Below are 21,252 nucleotides of genomic sequence, written 5' to 3'. Positions count from 1 at the left end.
AACTGTTAAAAAAATATCATTCCAAAATTCGCGGAATAATGTCGATCAAATTATTAATAATCTATCGGACGATAAACATAAAATCCGAATTAAAGAAAAATCAACATAAAAGTTTTCATGAAAAATGCACGTAAGATTTATTAAGGTTATTTGTTGATAATTTAAGAAAAAAAAACCCTTAGAATAAAATGAAATTTCTAAGGTCAAACTCCGATAGAAAATCAAGCTCCAAAACAAGGCATAATGACCCTCTATTCAGCTTCCAGCGGCCTTTTGACTCAGGATCCAGAAATCGTAAAATGAGCATAAAAATCTCTCTCTATCTCAATACACCCTTGGCATTGATTCATATCACTTTCTCTTGATTATTTACTACGTTCAGTACATAGTGCCGCCATGATGCCACGCTTCGGATTCCAAACTCGACAAATTGCGGTTTGCTAGATTTATTCAATCAGCTGCTCAATTGCTTCTTTCCTACTATTCCTACATATATCGCATCAGAATGGTCACTCAAGAATCAAATTACTTATTGAAAAAAAAACTTGATCATCTTGGGGATCGAACCCCGACCTTCGTGGTGAGAATCGAACACGCTAAGCCTGGATGTTGTTCTAACTGAAACTAAAACTCGAAGCATCACTTAAACTTAGTAATATCACCGAGAAAACAAACAAAGATTTTATCGGGACCCTAAACCAATTAGGTACTGGGCCGCCCGCCAACAATAATTTTTATCACTTCAAATAACATGTTGAATCAGCCAACGACGACGCCTAAAACGACGACGATTGTTTATAAACTTCAAATTACACAACCGGGTTTTGCGTTGAAAACACTTGGACGCTTCAATCGATGGCGCTGGCTCTGGTCGGCGTTCGTTTCCCTCAAATCAAAGTGTAAGTAAATTATGCTATGTAAGTATGTACAAAGTGAACTGCATTTGCTCTGAACCGAGCTCGAGATAACTGGTTTCCTGGTTTGCACGAAAGAGAGAAGAGTGTTTCGAAGTCAAAGTCCAGCTGTTAGTCCAGATATTGGATTCAAACTTCCTGCGAAGCACCTGAACATCTTCTGGACATTCTCTTTTGGTCCCTTCGAAAACAAAAAATCAAATCCAACAGACTCTGACTCATATGCATCGAGCGGGGGAGAACAAAAAAAACAAACTTAATCGTATCGTGCTGCCTTCTTTCTTTTCAATTCTTTGTTTACATTTGATACCGGTTGCTCAAGTTTCATATCAACAGTCGTGACGAATATCGCAAAACCATAACGTAAATAAACAACTGTATGTGAGGGTGCCTATATAAAACGGGTGAGATCGACGCGTTTGGGATATATAAAGTGCACTCGATGAGCGCGCTGCGAGGGCAAATGAGTGGCACCTACAACAAACTCGCACGTGCGCCGATGTGAAGGCACTAAAAAACGGGTACACGCGCACTCGAATTAAAACGGGTGGGCACTCAAATGTACCGAAACAGCTGTTCCATCGACGAGCTAGCAAGGGTACGTTTGAGTACCGTGTGTAGCTGATTTTGGAGCAAACCAGATCTCGTCAGTACAGCTGCACCGAGCGATATCTCGTGCTCGTATACATACACAGCCCGGGCGAAATTGGACTCTGGACCCTTTGACGTGCATGGGTACTTCCCTCGTTCGAGATCTGTTGTAGGTCTGTTGCTTTGCTTACTCAGCAGGTTTTCGATCTCTGTTCAGGGGAGCTAAGAGGTGACTAGCTCATACCTACATATGTACCTGGTCAGGCGTCAACCGATTTTACAACCTGTGACTAACAGAAGAAAGAATAGAGATTCCGCAGCGATTGAAAATGGCAACCATGTCACAAAGCGCTAATCAAAGATCAATTGCCTCGTCTTGTCTTGTCGTAGGCTTAGTGAAAAGGGCGTCAGAAATTGCGAACGCCCAGCCACTTTGTTTGTATTTTGATTGAAAATGCATTGCTTCTGGATTCCATGCGTCAGATGTTGTTTGTTGTTTTTTTAGTGGTGGGTTCTACGAAAGGGTTCGTCTTTGTTGTGGGGCAAATGAACTGACTGCGGCCCCTACTAGACAAGGAAGTTGCCCAGACTAGTAGACTGGACGGACAGTTTGCTCTATTTGCTTTGGAATAGATGGATGCAATGCAACACAGAGACGGGAGCTATTGACATCTATCAGAATGTCAATTGATCTGGAGTCCTTCATTTTGATACAACAATTGAATTCCATTTATGGAGACAATAGTTACTACAGTCAAAGGAGGACGGAGTAGGCCTTGGTTAAACTAGCAGCGAAAAAAATTTCTTCTGGATAAATTTCTGTAATTAGTTTGATGTTTTGTTATACAATTTGAAAAACACAATGATCCTAATAAGTTCAGAGCACATAAGGAGCAACCTTCCATCCATTAGTTTTGAAAACAATCCGAGTATGTTGAAATCTTAAAAGGAAGCCGAAGAGAAAGTTATCGCACTTCCGATGGATATCGCCAAAGATTTCCGACATTTAGAAGACGCTCGAGGATTTGAGGAAAAACTATTTTATTGTGAGCTAAGTATCTTCATATATCTCAAAACTTTGATATTTATCAGTTGGTGGGATAATCCATTTGTTTCCGCGTTACGTTTCGGGCACATGACTTTCTTTCTAAGAGGTGTCGTGATTTTACGAATCTCAATTCAGAGATTCACTTAAACACGTCTGTCGCTCACAAGAATAGATCAATGACTGACTTTGATTTGTTTGTTTGCCTAGTGTTGCCAAAATAGCAAACGTTCCCAATGAATTTTTTTTTATTTTTTTTATCTTCAGTGTTGCCGAATACAACTATTATTTTAATTTATTTTTAATTAAATTTGATATCTTTTCTTCATATCCTTCATCTCATCCCTACAAGATGTTGCACAAAAATTTTGCTACCTTAATATTTTTCACGTTAGAAGATAAGTGAAGAGAGGTTATGATGAATATTACCAGAAAATAGACTAGATATTTCACTAGGCGGTAGTATAAAATATTAAAAAAATATTAATTCTTTTTGGTTACCGGAACAATATTTTATGAATTCTTTTACATATTTAAAACGGTTTGAACTATTTAAACAGTTTAGAAGAAGAAAAGATTTTCCGGATAATATTCAACATTTCGAAAAAAATCAACATGAGGATAAAGTTAAAATTTCGATTTCAGCTATTTATCTTTTTTAAACCAAACAGCAAGTTGCATTTTATATTTCAGCACTGGAAAAATATTCCAATAATTTCCTATAGCATAAGTTATAACACTGATTCCTAGTCAATATTTTCATTCAGGTAGAAAATGACCATTGAAGAGAGGAATCGAGGAAAGTTGATTTATTAATTTGTGTTATTCTGAAAAACTTTAGTTGTCCAGGAAGTCTTAAATCCTTTCAAAATTGACAGTGAATTTACAAGCTCTTGAAAAATTTGTTTAAAAAAGTTATTATTCATCTTAATTTTTATTTTTGACATTGTAGCTTACAGCTGGAAAAGAAAATGTATACAAAAATAGCAAAAACACATTTGAATCATACTGCCCCTACTCGTATAACAGTCCCATATGAAAAAACGAGCAAGCGAGAAAATGAGCTTTTTCTGTTGTCATAATAGATCGTAGGACATCAAATTTCCGAAATTGGGCTTTTATTACGATCCGGAGCACCCTTTTATCCGTTATGGGACTGTTATGCGGATATATACGATAATTTTTTCAAATCTTCTCGCATGACAGCCCAATGCCGAATATATTTTTATCTACCATTGTACTTTTTTTTCCTTGGATTTAACTTCTGGGGGAAAATAACGCCGTAACATGGATCTTTTTTGTGTTTAACTGTGTTTGGTAGTATTTTTTTTTCTTAAGCAGTCATTCCTTCCATCTTTGTACCCAGTCTTTAAAGACAAATTTTGAATATTTTGTTATCAAGTTGATGACATCAACTAAATTAAATCTTCTTTGGAAATGACTTAGACAATCAATCTAAGGTTTTCCACCGAAAATAAACCTATAAATTAACTGAATTCGCGGTAATTCCCATATGCGACTCTTATGCGGGTATATTTCATATGGAACAGTCACAAGTTGATTTGAAATTTCCAAAACAAACTATTTTGTTTTTCTTTTATATTGAAGTCCTATGTCAAAAAGGACGAACTGTCAGGTCTGATGAAAAATGGCGAAAATGTATATGGGACTGATATGTGAGTAGGGGCATCACAGGTGTTTCATAAAAAATGTTGGAAATTAGACAACATGATAGTTTTAATTAAAATTTAAAAAAAATGAAACTTGCAAATAGAAAATTGTTTTTAAATTGTAGTTTCCACTAACTTATTCCTTTGATCATGTTCAAGTGACAACCATGAGATTTAAAATTCAATTAAATGGAATTGATTTTCTTGTTTCGATTGAAATTAAAAATACCAAAAACTTCAAAAGTTTGTAGCTCAGATCAAAGAAATTAGATGATGCCTTTAAGAAAGACATTCAAAACCAAATTACAGTTTGATGATTGAAAATAATTTCTGAATGAGTTTACGAGTCTTAAGATGAATTACTCTTTCCAGGTTGGATTTGTTTCAATTTTATTAACAGTATCGTTTGTTTTTGACTATTTTTGGTTCGATCGAGAAGAAGTAGTGAACATAAAGTAAAATTATTTTTTTGAAATTAAAAGTTAGGCAGACTTTTGTTTTCAACAAGTGAGTTTTTCTGGTACGTTATGGAATGACTGTCTATTTTTTTTTTTTTTTTTGGAAAATCTACCTCCTACAAGGCGTTCCTAAATTAATTGTCTTGAAGACTACTTTTTTTGAAGCGTTTCATTTTAAAAAAAATTTCTCGAAAGAATTGTGTTTGCGAAATGGATGGTTAAATTCGTACCTCTCGATACTTAAACAACGTAATAATATAACTTATGATTAACAGTGAGCTTTGAAAAATAAATAAAGAATTTCTTATTACCAGAAAATAAAACTGAGGGAATGGGGGTGGTTGCCCTAAATGAGTTATCATATTATTTTTTAATGTTTTTGTTGTTGTTGAATCATTGTATTGAATTAAATTAAATTATTACGAAATTCCCAGCAAACATGAAATCGTATTTAAAATGATAACTCAAGTCATTTAAAACGTTACTGCGAATCGTAATTCCAACTAACTCAAGTAAAAGGTCGTAAAAATCGTTAGTCGGGTTAAACGGTTTAAATCGGATATGATAAAAAGTCCGCCATGTTTGCAGATATTGAAGACGATTTCGTTCATTTTTTTTCTCCCGCGTCAAATAAGAGAACAGCTACGTAGTTCTCTCTGAATCCAGCAGTACAAACAGATTGCTTAAAATCATGCTGTTTGCTTCGAGTTTTATACGGTTATTCTATAATGTATATGAAACGTATAACAAAGTTAGACTTCTACGTAACCGCCTACGGAAAGCACGTAAACGTTTCTTCCATACGAAATCTAGCGTGCACAAATCCATCCTTTTGGACGTGGAAAAGGAATACGAGCGTGCCCAGGAATTCCATTTTTGTGAGTATATAAGTCGCACTCAAAACGAATTGAAATCCAATCCCGCCGCTTTTTGGTCGTTTGTTCGAGACCGAAAAAAATCGAGTAGGATCCCAGCTGATGTCGCTTACTCTGGCAGAACTGCGGAATCATTCGAGGATTGTGCTAATCTGTTCGCCGACTTTTTCCAATCAGTCTTCCAAAATGAAAACGAATTACCCTCGGATGTACCCTCTGCATTTTCACCGTCATATAACGTAAATATTCCTAGTCTTAGACTATCTGTCACTGAAGTCTATGATGCATTGATCGCAGTGAACGCTTCAAAAGGACCTGGACCTGACAATCTGCCTCCGTTGTTTGTAAAAAACTGCGCAGCCGCCATAGCGATTCCTCTTACAAAAATTTTTAACTTGTCTTTGTCCTCTGGAATGTTTCCACAAGTGTGGAAAACGGCGTCGATTACGCCGGTTTATAAGAACGGAAGCACTCATAGTGTCGAAAATTATCGTCCTATTTCTATTCTTAACTGCTTGGCGAAAGTGTTCGAGACCTTAGTATACGATGCTGTTTACCCGTCCGTGAAACAATTAATTAGTGACGCCCAGCACGGTTTCATGAAAAAAAGATCAACTACCTCGAACTTGATGACATTTACTAATTTTTTGATGCCAAAACTCGAGAAACGTCAGCAGGTAGATGTTGTATACATTGATTTCTCTAAAGCCTTTGATCGAGTGCCTCATAGGTTACTTATAGAGAAACTCCGACGCTTGGGACTACCTGAATGGATTACAACTTGGTTTGCGTCGTACTTGAACTCCCGCACAGCTTATGTCAGAGTGAACTCCTACTGCTCTTCGAATTTCGAAATACCGTCTGGTGTACCACAAGGCAGTCATCTTGGACCGTTACTATTTATTCTTTTCGTGAACGATTTGTGCGATCGAATGACTTCATACAAACTATTCTACGCGGATGATTTGAAACTTTTTCGGTCAATTACGTCACCGCTAGACTATATTTTACTACAGAATGATCTGAACGCTGTTACGAGATGGTGCATGACAAACGGTATGCTGGTGAATGTTGAAAAATGTAAAATAGTGAGTTTTTCAAGATCACGCAACTTACTTCGTTATGAATACTCTATGAGCAACCATTCCCTCGAAAGGATTGAAACAATCAAGGACCTGGGAGTTACATTTGATAGTCGGTTGAGATTCCACACGCACATTACCGTGGGATATCAGCTCTATGCGCGATATCCAAACTCTTTGAACTGGTTGTTATGGATCCTATTTTCTCGTTCTGCAAGCCTCACATTTCCAACGACCAGCATGGACTCATGCCGAAACGATCCACAACTACCAACTTACTGAGCTTCACATCTTTCATTCAAGACTGCTTTGCCAGGAAGACCCAAACTGACGCCATTTACACTGATCTCTCTGCTGCGTTCGACAAGGTGAATCATGATATTGCTATAGCAAAGCTCGGACGCTCGGGATTCTGTGGATCTCTTCTGGATTGGTTCCGGAGTTATTTAATGGGACGGAAATTATCCGTTCGAACTGGTGAATCCTTCTCCAGGCAATTCGCTGCCCCTTCAGGTGTGCCCCAAGGAAGCCATTTAGGACCGATAATTTTCGTAATCTACTTCAATGACGCACTCTCGCTTCTGGACGGCACCAAACTCGCTTATGCTGATGACCTCAAACTTTTTCACGCCATAAACAACCAAGACGACATCGACTTTTTACAGCAGCAATTTTCCGAATTTGCTCACTGGTGCGACATTAACTGCCTGCCTTTGAACCGCAGCAAATGCTCGGTTATGACATTTTCCCGTAAGCGGCACACTCTTCATGCTGAGTACATCCTTGGAAGCGATACCATCACCCGAGTCGAACACATCAACGATCTAGGAGTTATCCTCGATCAACGGCTGGAGTACAAGACTCACACGAACTATGTTGTTGACAAAGCTTCTAGAAACCTTGGATTCCTGTTTCGCATGGCCAAAGACTTTAAAGACGTGTACTGCCTTAAAAGTCTTTATTGCTGCATAGTTCGTTCCATCCTCGAGTACGCATCAGCTGTCTGGTGCCCCTTCTATCAGAACGGAGCTGAACGAATCGAGGCTATCCAGCGGCGCTTCCTGCGGTATGCACTACGTCACCTGAATTGGCACGATCCGTTTCGTCTGCCAAGCTACGAAAATCGTTGCCGCCTCATAGATTTGGATACGCTTCAAGTTCGTAGGAACGCTACTCGAGCTCTGGTTGTGGCTGACCTGCTGACATCAAGAATTGACTCTCCCACGCTACTGGAGGCTGTCCCTCTTAGTGTACGACCCCGAGGATTAAGAAACCAGCATTTGCAGCTTTACGTTCCCATTCGTCTTAACAACTATGGGGCCAACAGCGCTTTTGTGGGAATCTTAAAAACATTTAATCGTTTTGCTGAGCATTTTGACTTTGACGTTTCGAGAAATGTGTTCCGAAGGAAAATATTAGACGTGTCTAGAACTGTGTCGAGTGGATTTTAATTTTAGAAAGTTAACTAGGATTAAGTTATCATTTGGATCAACATGTGATCCGTTGATTTTTTATACAAATAAACAAATAAACAAATAAACATTACTACCATAACTGCAAAGGCTTATGCAATGCTTGGTTTCCTTCGTCGAAATACAACTCATTTCAACGATGTATACACCCACAAAACGCTGTATTGCTCGATTGTCAGAAGCATTCTGGAGTACGCAGCTCCTGTTTGGGCCCCGTACCAATCGACACTAAGTCAATCCATTGAAGGTGTTCAACGAGCCTTCATCCGCTTCGCTCTTCGGAAACTTAGATGGAATCCTGATATCACTACTCCATACGAACATCGCTGCAACCTTATACATTTGGATACGCTTGCCCGGAGAAGAAAATTTTTACAGTGTTTGTTCACATTCGACATATTGAGCGGGAACATCGACAATAGCGAACTTCTACAAAATGTTAGTTTGTCCGCCCCTACACGGTCACTCCGGCATCAGCAGTTCCTCTGGATTCCCGGTCATCGGACTACTTATAGTTTCTACAACCCTTTGGACACGTGCAACCGCTACTTCAATCAATGTGCTAGCATCTTCGATTTTGGAATCTCAAAACAGGTGTACAAAAATAGATTAAGGCAACTATCATTATAATTAGTCTGTGCGAAACATTTGTTCTCGAAGACAATAAATAAATAAATAAATATAACAAAGTTGTTGAGAAATATACCTACCAAAATGTTTGCTGGGTTGTATTGTTTCATGCTTCACAATATGGATGGAAAGTCCTTGAAATGTTTGAAATCAGTTTATCAACTCTTTATGGGTTTTTAAAAAAAAGACTTCTAAAAGTAAAAAGAGAGGAATCCAAGAGTTTTCATAAAGGCAATAATCATAGAAAAACAATAACGAAAAATTTATGTCTAATTATTACAATATATTTGATTTTCATTTTAAGTTGCTTTCCGTCTTCATCCATTAACGCCAATTTGTAATTTTTTAGCTTCAACAGGGATCAGGGTAAGGAAAAAGAGCTAGTTTATCAAGGAAGAAATATGGATGGTTTTTATTTGCCTTCAATATTTAACTCGATCCATATTTATTGCATGTTTATCAAATGCCTCATAGAAATTGGATTTAGTTTAGGAAATTTCTAGGAGCATAGGAGGTGTAGGAAAATCATGATTGCACCATTTACCAAAATAGATCCTGATCCCTACCTTTCACCAACTAACACAACCCCTTTCTTGGATACTTGAATATGGATTCGCAGACGTATAGACGGTTTCCATAGTTTGGTTCCATAGTCCACTAACTTATCTCTGGTTCTGACTATTCAATTTTTTTTGAGTATGCAGGAGCGAGAGGTTGCTAGTTGAACTTAAAGAGTATTTTACAAACAATCCTTTCCTTTTCCCCATTGACTACTAGGACGTGGCCGGCACCGTTATTAATCATATAAATCATATAGAAAAGGGAGAGCATCAGATTTGTACAATGAGAATGGCTGCTAATCCCAAGCACCATTCTTCCGGACTTGGTGCTAAATTGATGGCCTCGATTAATCACGGAGTAGCAACTATTGGTGATGTGGAACTTGTTCTGCTTAGCCACGCCAGCGATCATGGAATTCGAAATGTGTGGTTTGAAAACACATGTAAAAAACACAAAGTTCCTCTACAATCGATTTTTGAAAAAACCTGTAAATGAAGCCTTTTGAGTTCAATGATTTAAGGTGGATATGAGTAGACAATCAAGCTAAGCTAAATTAAAATAGTAATTACAGCCGAACCTGGATAAGCGCAAACAGCCAGAACTTTAGGGGAAAATTGTTGTTAAAAGTAACGAAACGTAAGATCCCGAACAGGCGTTGATGTCCGAATCAATTACAAACAACAGACAAAATGAGCCATGAGCCAAAATGATAGCATAATTTAATGTATTTTTTTTTCGAAGGAAAAATAAAGTTTAATTCTAGCATCAATTTGCTTGAATTTGGAGGCAAACTAAAACCAAAGTCATGCATCAATAGGTGTTGTTTTTACCACGACAGCTGAATCATTAAGGTTTCATTTATTTTGATAGATCAGAAAAGTTCGATCAAAGTTGATGCATGATTTGGTATTCAATTTACTGTAGCAAGGAATAAGGTTTAGCTAAATTGGTGGTACAATGCAAGGACTATTTGACCCTCATCCGTCCTTGAATTTTTCACCCGTTACAGTCCCTGAAGGGTCAATTTGAGACTTTTGACTAAAGCCGATATATCACTTTTGTTTCTCAACCGATTTTTACCTAAATTTATAGTTTTGGAAACCTCGCAAAAATCTGGTTTTTATTAACAAGCTTTATTACTGCTTAAAATAAATGCAAAATAAAACTGCAGAACGTTTATTCAAACTCGAGAAAAAGGTTGCCAAAATCACAGAAAAATCTGTCATTTCACAGAATTTTGAGCAAATTTTCATCACAGAATCTGCGTCACAGAACACAGAATTTTGAAATTTATCACAGTTTTCACAGAATGTTTAAATTTTGAGTGGATTTCCGAAATTATAATTTTTTTTACAGCATCAAGTTTAGATTTCTTACTTTAAGTTAGAAATGTATGATAAGATTGGTAATGGTGAATGATTTCGCCCAACTAAGTGTGGAAAAGACCAAATTTGTCATAAGTTTTCTATGAAATTCAAAGAAATTGCATCTCAGAAATCCATCACAGAATTTTTGAGTAAAATCACAAAAAGTCAGAATTATTTTTCTCAAAAACACAGAATTTATTTCGGTAACCTTGCTCGAGAGATCAATTCCGATTAAATTTTCATCCTTACAATAAAGTTTCAGTTGAAAAAGTCGAAGTCAGAATTATAAAAAAAAATCTTTTTCAGAAATATATGTATTTGTGAATCACAAAAATACAATTCAGAGTTCAAGTCTTAATTATTTTGCAGAATAAAAATTAAAACAAGCAAGTGGCTTTTGCATTAGAAATTTAAAACATAAATTAGAAAATCTCAGTTAAAGTTCCAAAAGCGAATTAAAAATTTATTCAAATGAAGTTTCAAATTATAAAAAAAAACCATAAAATAATAGCAATATTATTAAACGAAATTCAGTTTTGTATAGCAGAATCTCAATGACGTTCGAAGGAATAATTCAAATAACAAACTTAACAATAGAATTTGAATAGTCGACAAAATGAAAAAAAATTAAATTCCAATATGAGTATTCATATCAAATTCAATAAAAAGTTAAAGAGATGAACCAGCTAAAAGCTGAAAATCTCTATAATAAAATTATAAAAAAAAGTTAAAAGGTAAAAAAGAAATAAAAATAAAACATTAAACAATATAAAGAGATTTAAATAAAACTCCAGTCCGAGAGCTAGGTTCAGTCATCCAGATAAGAATTCGAAATCAGTCTATAATAACAAAAACTAACATCAAAACTAACTTGAGAATTTTTTTTTATTTCATTATTAGAAACGGCTCAAACTTAAGAAAAAAAAATGACCTTTGTGATATTCAATTAAATCATTGGTTAAACCTGAGAAAACAAGCAGAACCAAACTTCACAACTCTGATATCGAATGTTGGCAGATATGAATTGGAAATTTGAGAAATAAAAAAACCGTATTCGATATTTGTTATCAGATTTTAAAAATCTCTGGATCAAACTCTGTACTTGAATTTAAAAAATAAAGAGTTCGGATTATTGATAAATTGAAATATCAAAACAGTGAAATTTTGAAGATATCTCCTAATAGTGAAAAAAATATTCTTTGAAAAATCAAATAATTTTTGATGCACTTATCAAAAATTATTTGATTTCATAAAAATTATGGTTTGTAAATATTTATTGCTTTGTCGAAAGTTATAAAGTTTTAACGTTACTTTACCATTTTACAGTTTGCTCAACCCATATGAAGCCTTCAGAATCAAAATGGTGAAAGTTCAAAAATGGTAAATTTTGAGTTCATAATGCATAACGATTTTCATGTACCAACCTATATTTGGTTAAATTTTTAGATTTATAAAATTTTTCCATCATACTTTTCCTATTGAATGAAAGTTACAACTTTCTGAGAAAGAAACAATGAAGACATTCAAGCGCGTTTTCTCGAAAACAGCTTTTATGCACTTATAGCTGCTTTGCTCTAAGGTAAGGTTGTCAGAATTTATTCAGCACATACCCGCGCCGACCAATTCGGGTAATTTTATTCAAAATTCTGTCAAAATCCGGGCATTTGATTCCTAATTTGACGAAAAAAAATACGGCAATATCCGAGCAAATTTGTCAAAACTTAGAAAGTACTTAGTAATCAAGAAAAAAACATGAAAAAAATAATTTTTCATCAAACCTTATTGACAATTTGAAAATCGTATTTTAGACTTCCAAAAAAGCTTTCATGATGATTTTTACAAGTTTATTTTTTTTAAATTTCGTTTTGGACGCATTATTTAAAAATTATTACAACATAATTTGTTTTTTTTTTGTTTGATTTGCCAAATAAAGTGAATAGACTCGCGCAAAATCTGGATATTTTCAAATCAAACCTGGGCAACCTGGCCGGATGAAACCGGACAATCTGGCAACCTTACTCTAGATGTTCATATGTCACTTGTAATGCGCACTATCTAATGTGAAATTAATTGTTATACCCAATGTCCCACATTTTATTTTAGAACTACAGCAGTTTTTCGATTTTATCACGCTTACTTCACCGTGATAATGGTAAAACTGTGAATTTCGCGAAACTTGAAACTAAAATAGAAAAACGGCAAATGGTTTATGAATGATTTCCAAAAAACAACGTGATAAAATCGAAACAATAACCGTGATAAAATAAAGCGTGAGCTTAGCAAGTATTGGAAAATCGAACAGTGATAAAATCGAAAAACTACTGTAATGAAAATGTGTGTATGTTTCTTTACCAAGTTATGAAGGAATCTGAGGAAAATTTTATTGAAAATATATTTTTCCAATAAAATTTGTATTACATACGATGAGTAACAAATTCTGACCTCTCGTCCTAGTTTGAAATTTCATAAATTTTGAACTTTAATATAGTTTAATAATTTGATAACTATTCAGAGCAAAACCCCTATTTTTTGTCCTCGGGGTAGCCGGAAGGGTCCGGTGCAACTGCCCCCCTCCCCTTAATCCGGCGTTGATGATAAATCTCATCAGTTTGAAATTAAAATTAATCGTAAGCTTATCAGAAGGAAGAAGCCAAAAATACCGTTTTTTAATTGATATCCTATCTCCTCATATTCAGCGCCCAATTTTATATAAGATATTTAAGTCGATCAAAAAAGTTGACAATTTTTTATAAATTTTGTAAACTAGTTTCATTTGTTATACAAAGTTAGAAAAAAAACACTCAATAAAATTTTATCATTTTGCTGTAGAATTAAAATTAAATGAAATAGACTCAGTATGTTTTCGAAAATTATATTTTTCATGTTCAAAGCAATATTTATCTATTTTTTCTGTCCCTTATTTGATGTTTATTCAATGAAAGGTTGTTCAGGTTGTCATGAACTGAAGCAGAAAATTTTAGTTTTAAGACATATTTCATTCTATTCCTGAAAATGCACAATTGAAAAAAATCTATACCTAACTTAGCCTCAGCATCTGTGTTTAAGTCGCAATCGAGAAACAATAACAAATAGCAAATGTCATGGATGTTACGAGATGCTCATCAAGTTATTACCGCAACTATTTGGCATCATCAGTGGATCTTTCTTGATTTTTGAACCATGTAATTTACCAGTAATTATCCCAATAATTGTAGGTCTCATTTAGTGCATGACGGAAGTTTGTAACTGAACCGTGAAATTGCCAAAATTTGAATTTTTTTCACACCAAGGCCATTAAACTGTTTAACCCAAATGGTTTGTCATTAATTATTCAATAATAACTTCGGACGGATGCCTAAATTTCACCGGAAATAACAATCTAAGCTTTATAATTTGAATAACTTCTGATACAACTGATTCATTTTTTTTTCAAATTAATTCTTTCTTCCTCAACAGAGAAAGCGATTTCACCGGAGAAATCTTCATCAACAGGCAGCAGCGGGAGCTGAAACAGTTCCGGCGCCAGTCAGCCTACATCATGCAGGCCCACGATCTGCAACCGCATCTGACCGTCCTGGAGGCGATGCATTTCTCGGCCAATCTCAAAATCGGAACCGAACTCAGCCCGGCCAGCAAGAAAATAAGGGTATGTATAAGGTTGCTAGAACTTATCAGCACGTATCAAGGCCGGAAAAATACTGGCTTTTCCGGAAATCCGGAAAAGTTTGGTCAAAACTCAGGAATTACTCAGCAAAAATCAACAGAACGCTTCCAGGAAACCTTTCATGATTTTTTTTAAACTTGCTCAAAAAATTTCGTTTAGGACGCATAAATGAAAAAAATCAACAACACAATTGCCTTTTTTGTTTGATTTGGCAAATAAATTGAATAAATCTGGGCAAATCCGGGGCAGCCGGTCTGACTTTTCCAAAATTTTGTATTTTATATCCGGGCAAACCGGGAAAAAGCGGACAATCTGGCAAGCTTGGGTATGTACATAGTTTAGCCAAAAAAAGGGTTCAGTTTACCGAGTTCAGTATCATATCTTTTTACTATCTTTTATGGATTCATGTGTTTCTACAAGATACGGCAAATGACATCAAACCCTAAACGATAAACCTATCCCATTTTACTGATTTAGCAAAATTTGGAATTTTAACGAGCAAATGGAACCAAACTCTCTGGGATGAGTTCCAAGCCCTCGAAACACCGTGGATTCTAATTGATTTTGGGAAGGTTTTCCGGGTTTGTTTTTTCCGCCCTTATCGGACCAAGTTTATGTTTTGGTTTTCTTATCATCGTTTGTGATGTGACTGATTACGACCAACACGGCATAGGCTAAAGCTATGTTTATCGACTGCCCTTGGGCTATGAAATCGGCTCTGCCAAATGGAATCCCTTCGATAATCTTGAAGCTTTCAACGAATTCAAAGTTTTTTTCATTGGAAAATAACCGTAATGTGAATAAGAACATTGTTCAAGTTTATTTATTCACTCGTTTCGAGGAAGTAAACTGTTTTCAGATTATTGAATCTTTTTCCTATTCATATTCGATTATTTATAGATTTTTTATTGAAAAAAAATTCTGTTGAATTTTTTTTAAGCAAGAAACATGAAACATTTTTGACATTTTTGTCATTTTTGTCATTTTTGTCATTTTTGTCATTTTTGTCATTTTTGTCAGTTTTGTCATTTTTGTCATTTTTGTCATTTTTGTCATTTTTGTCATTTTTGTCATTTTTGTCATTTTTGTCATTTTTGTCATTTTTGTCATTTTTGTCATTTTTGTCATTTTTGTCATTTTTGTCATTTTTGTCATTTTTGTCATTTCTGTCATTTTTGTCATTTTTGTCATTTTTGTCATTTTTGTCATTTTTGTCATTTTTGTCATTTTTGTCATTTTTGTCATTTTTGTCATTTTTGTCATTTTTGTCATTTTTGTCATTTTTGTCATTTTTGTCATTTTTGTCATTTTTGTCATTTTTGTCATTTTTGTCATTTTTGTCATTTTTGTCATTTTTGTCATTTTTGTCATTTTTGTCATTTTTGTCATTTTTGTCATTTTTGTCATTTTTGTCATTTTTGTCATTTTTGTCATTTTTGTCATTTTTTGTCATTTTTGTCATTTTTGTCATTTTTGTCATTTTTGTCATTTTTGTCATTTTTGTCATTTTTGTCATTTTTGTCATTTTTGTCATTTTTGTCATTTTTGTCATTTTTGTCATTTTTGTCATTTTTGTCATTTTTGTCATTTTTGTCATTTTTGTCATTTTTGTCATTTTTGTCATTTTTGTCATTTTTGTCATTTTTGTCATTTTTGTCATTTTTGTCGTTTTTGTCATTTTTGTCATTTTTGTCATTTTTGTCATTTTTGTCATTTTTGGCATTTTTGGCATTTTTGTCATTTTTGTCATTTTTGTCATTTTTGTCATTTTTGTCATTTTTGTCATTTTTGTCATTTTTGTCATTTTTGTCATTTTTGTCATTTTTGTCATTTTTGTCATTTTTGTCATTTTTGTCATTTTTGTCATTTTTGTCATTTTTGTCATTTTTGTCATTTTTGTCATTTTTGTCATTTTTGTCATTTTTGTCATTTTTGTCATTTTTGTCATTTTTGTCATTTTTGTCATTTTTGTCATTTTTGTCATTTTTGTCATTTTTGTCATTTTTGTCATTTTTGTCATTTTTGTCATTTTTGTCATTTTTGTCATTTTTGTCATTTTGTCATTTTGGCCATTCTTGTCATTTTTCGTCATTTTTGTCATTTCGTGTCATTTTTGTGTCATTTGCGTGCCGTTTTTGTGTCATTCTTCTATCCTTTTTGTGTTATTTTGTATCATTTCTGTATCATTTTTTTGTCACTTTTATGTGTTCTTTTCTTTTTCATTTGTGTGTCATTTTTGTGTTATTTCAGTGTCACCTTTCTGTCATTTGTGTCTTTTTTGTTTTATTTCTGTCATTTTTGTCTTTTTTATCATTGTCCTTTTTGTCATGAATGTCGTTTTTTGTAATTTTTTCTTTCCTCTTATTTGAAATGTCTTTCTTTTCAGAAACTGTCGTAATTTTTTTTTCGTTCAAGTTGAGATTAATATTATTTATAGTATTTGACTGAGCTTTGAAAATTTTCATTAAGTTATGCTTTAAGCAATCGAAACTTCGGAATTCACTGATTCTTTCTTTTCCAGATGAACGAAATCCTCTGTGCCATAGGCTTGCAGGAGCACAAAAAGACCCGCACCGCCATGCTTTCCGGGGGTCAGAAGAAACGCCTCGCCATTGCACTGGAGATCGTCAATAATCCACCGGTGATGTTTTTCGACGAACCCACCAGTGGCCTGGACAATTCCACCTCCAAGAAGTGCGTTGAGCTGCTCAAACAGCTGGCCCGCGAAGGCCGAACCATAGTCTGTACCATCCATCAACCGTCGGCCCTGCTGCTGAACATGTTCGACCATCTCTTTACGGTGGCCGAGGGCCAATGCATTTACACCGGGGCCAGTGCCAATATCGTGCCATTCCTGAAGGAGATCGACATCGTTTGCCCGGAGTACTACAGTCCGTCCGATTTCTGTAAGAACTATCAAAATCTCAATTTTTTCCTCCCAAACTTTCATGGTTTTTCTATTCCAGTATTAGAAATAGCTACCCACGACTACGGGCGTCTTAACGATAAGCTAGTGGCCAAAACGGATAACGGCAGAAGTACCAGCTACCGGAATCGGGAACCATTTACACCATTCCTGTTGCCAATCGTAGAGTCACCTGTAACCCTCGACCTTCCATCGCCTCTTCCTGCCAGCAAGGAGGAATCTCCATCCCTAAATCAGTCATCGGCACTTGCCAAACCAAAGAAACTTGCCAAAAAGCTATCGTTTAATCCGGAAAAATGGTGCGGAAGGGACGAAGTCTACACTACCAGCTTCTGTCGACAGTTTTCGTTGCTGCTGCTGAGGACTTTTCTGATACTGAGTCGAGATCGGTCGCTTATGACGATGCGATTCATCATCCACTGTACGATCGCTCCCCTGATCGGAATGCTGTATTTGGGCATCGGTAATCAGGCGGCACAGGTGTTCAACAACTTCAACTACGTGTTCTTCTCGATCATGTTCCTGATGTTTACGGCGTTCAGTTCGATGACTATGGCATGTAAGTATTTGATCATGAAAAAAAGGGATGAGTATGTAGGTGGATATTTTAACCCTCCTCTTCAAAATATAATGAACATAGTTTCCTCTTTAATCACATAGATTTTTTATTAGGTGTTCCTTCTCACAACATAACCTGATGAACAAATTCTCTTGTTCATTCTGTCCATGGCAACTGTTCTCCAACTTCTCGGGCATCCCACATTCGCCAGGAATTCTCACAACACGTCCTGCCCAGCGTATCCATCCAGCCTTCACCACTTTCTGGATACTGGGTTAGCCGTAAAGACGCGCGAGATCGTAATTCATCCTTCGCCTTCAAACTCCGTTCTTCAGCACGCCGTCAAAGATGGTTTTTGACACTCGTTGCTCGAATACTCCGAGTGTGTGCCGGTCCTTCTTGAGCATTATCCATGTTTCGTGCTCGTACAGAACAACCGGTCTAATGAGCGTCATATACAGGTTACACTTCGTGTGATGGCTAAGTCTTTTCGACCGCAGTTGCTTGTGAAGTCCATAGTAGGCACGACTTCCGCTGAGCATGCGCGCCGAATCTCACGGCTGGAGTCATTGTCTGCGGTCGCTAGTGAGCCGAGAACTACAATGACTTCGACTATTTCGAGCTTGTTGCCATCGTGATCTTGTTATTAATCTACAAGCGGCCTCGGTCGGTCTCGGGTCCGCAGGCCAGCATATACTTCGTCTTGGACGTATTAATCAGCAACCCAAACCTTCCTGCTTTGCGTTTCAATTCGCGGTAGATCTCCGCCACCACCGCAGATATTCTGCCGACTATGCCAATTTTGTCAGAAAGCAGATATTACGTTGAGCCGTCCTGGTGACTTCCCACGATTCTGTTTGCTTATAGAGTTAAGAGGCGAATAGGGTTTGAAACAATACTTTGTAGGTGGCATTGAGGATAGTGATCGCTCGTTAGTTCTCACAGTCCAATTTGTCGCCCTTCTTGACCTCCTTCTGCAGTTGTTCTGTGCCCCAGATCCGGACCATCAACCTTCCTTCCCAGCCGATTTGTTGCTATTCAGCTGGCGAAAGGTTTCCTTAACTTCACTCATCGTTGGGAGTGGCTTCTCTTCATCGTTGGCTACGCCGGAAATGTACCTTCTCCTACCGTCTCGATCTCCTGCATGCGTCCTTATCCCGGCACATTTTGCTTTGCGGCACGAAGCCTTCCAGGGTGCGTTGAGCTTTTGATAGAACTTTCGTGTTTCCTGGGAACGATGCAGCTGCTCCAGCTCCTCGAGCTCCTCCTCCTCCAGGCGGTGCTTTTTCTTCTGGAAAATTCACACTCGCTGCCTCTTCCGCTGTCGTCGATTTTCCACGTTTCGATGGGTGCTGAACTGAACTCTCCAGTATGTTCGTATTGATGAGGTCAGCTGTGCTGCAGTCAAAAGTGAAGCTAATTCTGGTTTACTTATAGTTATTCAGCCGAACGGGAACGTAGAGTTGCAAATTCTGGTTTCTCAATCCTCGCGGTCGGACGTTGAGAGGAATAGCTTCCAGCAGCATCCTCGATGTGAGGAGATCCGCAACGATCAAAGCACGTGTAGCGTTACTTCGGACTTGGAGCGTGTCCAAATCAATCAGACGGCAACGGTTTTCATAACTGGATAAACGAAAAGGATTTTGCCAGATCAGGTGTCGAAGGGCATATCGAATGAAGCGCTGGATAGCCTCGATTCATTCAGCTCCATTCTGGTAGAAAGTGCACCAGACAGCAGAGGCGTTGAACCCGGGGGATTGTTTCATCCCCGAGAATGTACTCAGAATAAAGAGGGTGCCGTTTGTGAGAAAAAGATAAAATCGAGCATTTACTATGATAATCGATGTCGTCTTGACCATTGATGATGTGATGCAGTTTCAAATCATCGGCATAAGCGAGTTTTGGGCCATCGAGAAGCGAGAGAACATCATTCAATTAAAATAAAAAAAAATTATTGGTCCTAAATGACTTCCTTTCGGCACTCCGGAAGACCCAAGAAACTGTCTTGAGAAGGATTCCCCAGTATGAACGGACAACTTTCGTCCCATTAAGTAGTTCCGAAACCACTCCAGTAGAGATGCACAGGAGCCCAAGCGGCCTAGCTTGTGAAAATGTTCGGAAATTTCGCAGCAAACTGATAAAAGATATGAGGGTCAGTGTTAGCAATATCGCCGTCCAGGTACATGTGGGAAGGAAATCCTGCTTCTTTTCCTGGATTTTGAAATACTTCCAGAACCACTTCGGATTTCTCTTGAAATTCCGCTGTAGCCTGGCTGGCTTTTTTATAAGCAGTTCAATTTACGGTATTCCTCTTTCGTGCTGAGGCTCTTGTGCTTATTGCAGTTTCGAAGAGCGCACCTTTTAGCAGTTTTCTGTCGCCGCAGTTCTCTAGTAGCCCAGGGAGCTCGTAGATCACCATCAACGCAGCGTTTTGGCACATGGCGATCGATAGTGAAGACGACATGTTTATCATCTGTGGTTTCATTTTACCGAATATTAAATGGTGCCCCGCTCAAGTTGGATTTTGGTATCCTGACCCAGCTCGTTAGTCTTTCTCGGTACCGTCTGAAATTTTTGTAGACTCCTTAAGCACAGCCTCTCTCCAGCAGATTAATTGCGTAGAAAATGAAAACGAGCGTATGCTTGATCTATGTTAATGAAGGAGTTATGCGCGCCAACAATTTGGTTGGCTCATGGGCCTTTGGTTAAATTGGTTCAGCATCATCCCACTTTACTTATCACGATTGAGGTTTTTGGCTCGGATTTTTCTTCTCATAAACCAGTTGCTTTCTATCACGATTATTAGAACGCAGACTTTCTAGCTATTTCTGATGTGCTAGACTCTATAGATTGGGAATCCGAGCTCGTACTCTCGGATCCCAATGCCGCGGCAGGAACATTTTCAAACATCATCAATATCACTATCGATCGTCTTGTTCCGAAACGTTTGGTAACTGGAAGTTCTAGAGCTGGGTTACCAAAGAACTACGCCAGATGAAAACTTTTAAATACAAAGCCCTTCGCAGTTATATTAGGCACAAATCACAAACCACTAAGGACCACTACCGTAAACTTAATTCTGCGTACAAATAAGCTAGCTCTCGATGCTGCAGGAACATATGACGTGACTGCAACGAGACTTCAAGAACAGTCCCAAATCGTTTTGGAAACATGTCAAAGATCAAAGGAGAGAATTTGGACTACCAACCAACATGTTCCTGGAGGGCGAAACGGCATGTTCGGATCCCGATGTATGTAATCTGCTCGCTAAAACATTTTCTAGTGTTTTCACTACTGGTTTTATCTCTGCCTATCAAATATCTTACGCTGCTCGAAACGTTCTTCCTTAAACTCATCTTTAAACATGATTGCAATAGAATAGAAAACCATTTTAAAGGCGACTGCTAAAATGAAAAACTCTCTTTCCTCGGGACCGGA

General features: G+C 36.9%; 1 protein-coding gene across 1 annotated transcript in view; it reads left to right on the top strand.

Annotated features, from left to right (window-relative positions):
* LOC129744760 (ATP-binding cassette sub-family G member 4) overlaps positions 1–21,252 on the top strand; it is an 84,236-nt gene that overhangs the window by 55,977 nt on the left and 7,007 nt on the right. The window contains exons 3-5 of the mRNA XM_055737454.1: positions 14,122–14,311; positions 16,851–17,235; positions 17,296–17,814. Of these exons, the coding sequence (XP_055593429.1) occupies positions 14,122–14,311; positions 16,851–17,235; positions 17,296–17,814 (1,094 nt within the window). The remainder of the gene's footprint in view (positions 1–14,121; positions 14,312–16,850; positions 17,236–17,295; positions 17,815–21,252) is intronic.

The sequence above is a fragment of the Uranotaenia lowii genome, chromosome 2 (assembly GCF_029784155.1).
Source record: "Uranotaenia lowii strain MFRU-FL chromosome 2, ASM2978415v1, whole genome shotgun sequence".
In the NCBI taxonomy this organism is placed as follows: Eukaryota; Metazoa; Arthropoda; class Insecta; order Diptera; family Culicidae; genus Uranotaenia; species Uranotaenia lowii.
This window is presented reverse-complemented; position numbering and strand designations above follow the sequence as displayed.